The sequence below is a fragment of the Colossoma macropomum genome, unplaced genomic scaffold (genome assembly GCF_904425465.1).
Source record: "Colossoma macropomum unplaced genomic scaffold, Colossoma_macropomum, whole genome shotgun sequence".
NCBI classification, from domain to species: Eukaryota; Metazoa; Chordata; class Actinopteri; order Characiformes; family Serrasalmidae; genus Colossoma; species Colossoma macropomum.
This window is the reverse complement of record NW_023494810.1, coordinates 13,853,848-13,860,987: the sequence shown is the minus strand read 5'-3', so window position 1 is coordinate 13,860,987 and position 7,140 is coordinate 13,853,848. Positions and strand designations below refer to the sequence as shown.

The window sequence follows — 7,140 nt, the reverse complement described above, 5'->3', positions numbered from 1 at the left end:
AGGTTGGTGTTTATGATAAAATGGCCATTGAGTGTAGGTACAATTAAGGTCTTTCTAATAAAGTGGCCAGTAAGTGTAGGTACAATGAAGGTGTTTCTGATATAATGGCCAGTGAGTATAGGTAAAATGAAGGTGTTTCTCATAAAATGGCCGGTGAGCGTAGGTACAAGGTAGATGTAGCTTAAAAACTGGCAACTTGGTACATACCGTAGTTCTGTGTATTAGAATTCCAAAAAATAAAAGCAACAGCAGAGGAATGGCTGCTGGTAACCAAGCAGGTGCATTGACATGTGTGTTTGAAACCAAATCAGGTGTAATGCACACACTCACGCATCCCCTCTTCATCACCCTCTCACAAGACCCCTTGTTCGACAGAAAGAACAAACACCGTCTCTCGACCCACCTGCACCCAACAGTGGAAGAGAACAGAGGACGAGTGCAGTCCATCCATCGTCACAAAGCAAAGCAAAACAAACAGCATAATACCACTTCCTTTCTGCCCTGAAGGGAAGAGGAAAGTAATGCCAGTGTTCGAGGGTCCCTGACTTCACCTGCTAACAAAGAAAAATGACAGACAGCATGTTTTACCCAAAGGAGAGTTTGGGGGCGTTGGAACTTATTGCAAAAGGAACACGAGGAGAAGATACAGGTTTGCGTTTTGCTCATGCAAAAGCACAGTTTTGATTTCTTTCTAACTTGGTGCACATACAATGGTACACTGCTTTCCATAATGGGATTTGCAGGACAATACATGCAGTGAATATAATACAGTTAGACTTTTAATGCCAAAAAAAAATAATATTTGACATTGACACAAATCTGAGTGCTCTTCTCTGTTGTATAAACAAAAAAAAAAAACATTCAATGATATTCCTATATTTTCATATTATTGCAAAGGCTAACATCATTACAATGATTAACAGATGATATATATTTCAGATGTTATGCAGCTCCAGCCCATATTGCTGATCTGCCTGCATCTTTCCGATCACCAGATAAGACCATCGCACAAATACAGGTGTGAGCACATGGTCAGTTTCTACATTCTCCTTAAATGTGACATTTTTTTAACAAAACACACAACTTTGTACATCTTACTACCTAACCATGATGCAACATAAGCTTATCCGCTGAATCCTCCAGTTCCAAATCATCAACACGTGCATATCAAAATCAGTTCCAATCCAGAGACGTGAAGCTCTTATTTAAAAGGCCCATGTCATGGAAAAGTAAGATGTCCTTTTTTTAATAGAAAAGAATTTGAAGTACTTTGCTAAAGTTTGCTATAGTTTGAAAACATACCACGTCCAAACCCAAGCTGCTTCTTCAATGAGGCAGAGCTTATTTACGTAGAGCAATCTTAAAGGCATAATAACAAAAACAGTCTGTTTGATTATAAGGGAGATACAGAGTGGGAAATGGCCATGTAAAATCAACTATGACTGTTTTTTGGTGCATAAAGTCACAAAAAGTGGACCTCTGGGGGAAAAGTACAAAAAAGTGTAGGACATGGGCCCATTAAGTGGAACGTGTTATTATTGTGCATAACCTTAAGAAGACTGCCTTAGGAACCTTAAAAATAAAAGTGTAAAGCATCACTTTTATATTCAAACTTTAAAAGTGATTTTTATTTTTATTTTTATTTTTTTGTACTGAAAACTGCACTTTACACTGTGCGAATGATTCATGGTCCAAAATAATTTGGAATAAAGTCATGCTACATTAAAGTTAAGGACGTTTTTCCTTCTCCTATAAAGTTCCCATTTCATATGAGGTTTTGTTATGACAACAACAAAACGTGAAGAATAAACGTAGAAGAGCCTCCACTCTCTTTCTACATAAAAATCATTACCTCTTTTACAGCTCTGTTCAAACATAAAAGAATATTCACATTATAACTATTAAACTATACAAAACTAGCCACCATATGATTTAGCATGTGCATGCACATATGCTGTTTTCCTGCACTGAAATCAAACATAATGTACAGTCAGAATGTCCTTAAGCACTGAAGGAGTGAAAGCTGAGGTAGAAGCAGTCACTTGGTGAGCAAACTCAACACCCCCAGCTCCTGTAATTTGGTTCTGGCCACAGCTGCCCAGCCTTTATTGGCCAGTGGGTTCCTTGGGGAAGGGTGCATGATTCCCTCCACCCTTACAGAGATGCCAGCTTCAGTAAGAGCTCGACGAGCTCGCTGTTCAGCGACTTTGCCCACTCCGATTACCATAGAGACCCCCAGGACGCTGACCACTTGGCACAGCGCAGCGTCGCAGTGCAACAGAAGGGCGTCCCGGTCTGCTGCCGGTAGCTCAGGTGGAGTCAGGTTCTTCCCGGATTCACGCATGAAGATCAGCGGGCAGAGGTTGTGTACAAAACAGTGGCGAAAGAAGTGGTCTGGTTCTCCACAGAGCTCTTTGAAGAAGCCCCAGAAGCGCGCACCGCTCACCTCGCTCTGAGTGCAGGCCAGGCCGCTGATCCGCCGCTTGGGGTGCTCATTAGCTGGGTGGCCCACCTCCCCTGTGATCTTCAGCCAATCACGGACAGCATTCACCTCACCAAATGGTACCTTGAAGTAGAAAAAGGATTAAACTTTCATGCAGGACCTCTGGTTCTTGCTAGAACACTTCTGTGTTTTTCAAAATAATTTCGTTCCAACATTAGCTTAGCAATCATGCTACAGACACAAAAAGAACCACACATCACAGTACAGGTGCTGACACAAGTGTAGATGATAAAAACTGATGTCTGGGAGAGTAAAAGTGGAGTGAAGGGTGTTGGCCATGCCAATATCAAACCTCTTCTGTGGCCTTTGTGACTGTAGCACTTTGGCTGAGCTAACGATGGCTTAGTTAGCAGGCCAAATGTCCCAGACAGCACAGGCTTGGTTCCAGCTAAATGAAGCTAATATGACTCCCGTGTAGAGGATATCTAAGAGCGCAGAGTCGAGTGGCTGGTGTTGAAGTGACAGAAAGCCGAAACTGAACCTATGCTGTGGTGTTTGTGACTGTAGCGCTTTGGCTAAGTTAACGATGGCTTAGTTAGCAGGCTAAACGTGACGCACAGCACAGCAAAGGCTTGGTTTCAGCAAACAAAATGACACCTGTTTAGAGGATATCTGAGAGCGCAGATTTGAGTGACTGGTGTTGGAGTGAAACCTGAGCGTGTTCTGTGGTGAGTGGAGCTCTTAGCTGTCGCTGACCTGCTATCATGTTTAGAATTTCTGAGGTTTTGCTGCCTCTGATTTTTCCCCACTTTCAATGGGCCACCTATTGATCAGCCTCCACACCACCACTCATATATAATATAAATGGGTGAAATGTGTTTATTTAGCTATTCAGGCATGGAACAGCAATTTGACACATCATAATTTTGAAGTACTGTTATCATTTTTAAATACTGCGGTACACCTTCTTACCATAATACCACCCAACCCGTCCTGTTACAGGTAGATATGAGCAAAGCTGTATAGCACAGTAAAAACGACATTTGGGAACAAATGATACAAAATTACTGCTGATTTTATCAGTTCTTCGTACCTTTGACTGAAGAATTCATGAATTCATCAAGTAAATGTTTTTTTTTTTATAAACACCTACTCACAGAGAAACACATTCAGCAGAATTCAGAATTCAGCAGCTGCCCACTGGCCCCTGTTAAAAGTTTGAACTCAACTCAAAAACAAAAAGTTTTCTCAACAGGGATACCCATAAAAATCACTGTCTGTGGTAACTGACCACAGCCTACAGATGTGACAGATAAATACCAGATTGAAAACCACTGAAGCATTTCTTTAACGTTTCTTTCATTTTCATATAGCACTGTAGCTTATTAATATGTTAGTCAGTAAAATACGGACCACAGATATGTGAACTGAGATTTAATTTAAGTTCAGAAACTGAACCATGGCACCGTTGTCAGCCGTGGATGCATGGTAAAGTAGTTGATACCACTTATGAGAAGGGCAGTCTGGACACTTTTCGATAGGTATTGTATTTCCCATCTAGGGGGCTCCTCTTACCCCTGTCTGGGCCATTCCGAAGGGTCCCGGGTTCATTCCCAGAAAGAGAACGCTCTGACCGCTGCGGCAGTACGTCTCCACGTAGCAGCGATGTGTGTCCCAGGCATATTCCAGTGGGTTGTAGGTATATCGTATTGGATCTCCAAAGGTCAGAGTTCGCAGACGAGCACTGAGCTCCAGTTCAGCCCGAAGAAAGCGGGCTGCTGCAGTGGCGCTCTGGAAAAAGCCATCTGGCATCGAGGTGGGGATCCTGAGTGAGCTGGGGTCTGCTGTTGGGAGTTTCCCCTCCTGCTCTGCGTCTCCATTATCCAGCCTACTGGTGCACATAAAAGGAATTGTTTAATATGAAACAATCGTTCTCAAATATGTACTAACAACAGACATATTTCCAGGTTCATCTTTTATCATTTTATCATTTGTTCGACACTGTATTGAAATTGTTACTGCCAGGTTGTGTATAAGTAGAGAAATCACCAAATTTTGCTGGACACAGGCCCTCCAGGACCAGAGCTGTGCATCCGTTTTATTTCAGACAGAACCAGACTTTTCAGATGTCTGGTTCCTATCACCACCACTGTGAACAATTCTAACTCCGTAAGTTTCTCTAGAACAGAGCATTTCACACCAACCCACTCTGAACGACTCTGTTTACATCTTAACCATTTAATTTAGCAGGAATTTGTAAAAATCATCAAAATTGCCCTTTAACTACATATATGTTATTCGCTGGGTGTTTCAGATTGTTTTGAAAGAACAGCTTAAAGTACATATATACCCAATTAACAGCATGTTTCCTTTCTGGAAATGTGATTTGTGTCTGGTTAACATCTACAAAACTGTGTAAGATTATTTATAGTGCTATTATAAGCGAAAAAAAGACAACAAAGCAGTCCAATCGGAAAAAACTCTGTCAAGTTTGTAGGACCGACAGGAAGCATGAGTTCACTGACATTATTAAAGCTGACTCAAATATCATCTCATACTGTGATACAGAAAATATCACTACGTTCAAAGAGGAACTCCAGCAATTTTTTAAAAATTCTACATAATTAAATGGTTAAGATGTAAACAGTCATTCAGAGTGGTTTGGTGTGAAATGCTCTGTTCTAGAGGAACTTATCGAGTCAGAATTGTTCACAGTAGTGGTGATAGGAACCAGACGTCCACCTCTAAAAGCTCCCTCACAGACAGTTAGTAAATGAAATGCTTATGTTTATGCTGCCTGATGTCTGAAACATGGTTTTATGATCATTTTGAGATACATTTTTGGCTTAAAATGTATTTTAATCCATCATGGTAGAGGAATACATGCAGGGCACTGTAAGGCAAAACAGTCCCCAGAGAAGACTTATTATTTTAGATTTTACACTATATGCCATCATCAGCATTACATATAAAACTCAGAAGACACGTGTAGGTTCACTGGTGGTTTTGGATGATGAATGTATATATTTGTGTTGTACTCATGGTGACCCCTGGTTCCTATCACCACCACTGTAAAGACATCTGGACCATTTCACACCAAACCACTGAGTGTTCACATCTCAAACACTAAATTATGCAGAACATTTTGAAAAACAGAACTAAAAGAACAAAATGAAGAAAACAAACTTTTTCCGTACATAGGCAGAATTTGAAGCTGAAGTCAGCTTTATGTTAGAAGTTTCCCGTTCCACCTTAAATGGTGCAGTATTTAAGGTGGAACGGGAACATTCGAACAAGAAGCTGGCGATTAAGAAGCTGACTTCACTTGAGCGGTCCAAGTAAACCAGCAAAAAGCAATTTGAGAGGTATTTTCTTTTTAAGCCCCTAATCAACACCACTAAACTGAACTACTGCACGACGAAGCAAGGTTAAGTTGTTTTCATTTCAAACCGAAATAACTGTAAATCACTGTAGACGCGAAGGCTCATTTAGCTCATTTAGCTCGATGATAAAACAAGTCTCGTAGAGCCACAAGCAAAGTTAGCTAGATTAAATTTAAAAAAGTAATGTTGCAGCTAATCGGCCATAACAGATACCCATTTTTCGCTCGCAGTTACACAAAAATCGCCCTTTACCTCGAGAAATCATGCTGCTTTATCATTCTTCGATGTAGCTTTCCGGCAACAAAGGGACTCCGGGGGCGCATTGCATTCTGGGAGATGTAGTTCTAGCTGGAATTTCAGAGGCTGCATGATGACGAGCTCTGTGTATTCATTTACTGCACCATCTGTGGGCGACTTTTATCGAGAGCCAGTAATGGCACACATAAGTGCTGAAGAAGAACGAGAGAAGAGGAAAAAGAGCAAGCAGGAGTGGCATTAATCTATTATTAACCTATTACTGAACAGGTTATTAGTTACAGAGTTTCACACTTATAAAGATGGTTCTTCAACGGTTCTTTAGTAAAGAAAATGGTTCTATATAGAACCTTTGATGATGGAGAATGTGCTGTAGATGGTTATGTACAGAACCTTTTTGAAAAGGCTTCTATATTGCGCTAAAAGGGTTCTTCTAGTGTTACGATGTCAAGCCTGCACTCTTAAAAATGATGGTTCTTCAAGGGTTCTTTAGTAAAGAAAATGGTTCTATGAAGGACAATGGACACTCATAGAACCATTTGCATGATTAAAAGGTTCTTTGCATCATTAAAAGGCCCTTCAGATTGATGGAGAATGTGTTCTAGATGCTTATACATAGGACCTTTTTGAAAAGGGCTCTATATAGCACCAAAAGGGTTCTTCTAGTGTTACGATGTCTAGCCTGTAACAATACAAGAACCCTTTTTGGTGCTATATAAAACCCTTTTCAAAAGTTTCTGTATAGAACCATATAAAACACGGTCTCCATCAATCTGAAGAACACTTTGACTATGCGAAGAACCCTTTACTTAGACAAAGGGTTCTTTGAGTGTTCATGGTTCCATACAGAACCTTTTTTTCACTAGAAAACCCTTGAAGAACCATCTTTTTAAGTGTGTTCATTGTTTTCACTCAGAGCTTTTGGGAACGTGCAGTCAAACATCTTACTCCCTACAGCAAATTTAGGTGGTGACGTTTTGAAACTGATATGAGATCATTTTGGTGACATTGCAGGATAGTTGTCCGATCGATTGATCGATCAATCAATCAATCAATCAA

At 40.6% G+C, this 7,140-nt stretch overlaps 1 protein-coding gene across 3 annotated transcripts; it reads right to left on the bottom strand.

Moving 5' to 3' along the window:
* Positions 1-536: 536 nt before the first annotated feature.
* On the bottom strand, positions 537-6,216 carry smug1 (single-strand-selective monofunctional uracil-DNA glycosylase 1). 3 transcript variants are annotated; one of them, XM_036560120.1, is made up of 3 exons: positions 6,079-6,216; positions 4,019-4,334; positions 537-2,566 (listed from the first exon to the last, which is right to left on the bottom strand). In XM_036560120.1, exons 1-3 carry the CDS (start codon positions 6,147-6,149, stop codon positions 2,039-2,041), a joined length of 915 nt encoding a protein of 304 aa, XP_036416013.1. In that variant the 5' UTR covers positions 6,150-6,216; the 3' UTR covers positions 537-2,038. The 3 variants fall into 3 exon arrangements, with proteins under 3 accessions (XP_036416013.1, XP_036416014.1, XP_036416015.1); XM_036560121.1 differs by having other exon boundaries at positions 4,019-4,331; positions 6,079-6,211; XM_036560122.1 differs by lacking the exon at positions 6,079-6,216 and adding an exon at positions 4,493-4,577 and having other exon boundaries at positions 4,019-4,331.
* Positions 6,217-7,140: the final 924 nt, after the last annotated feature.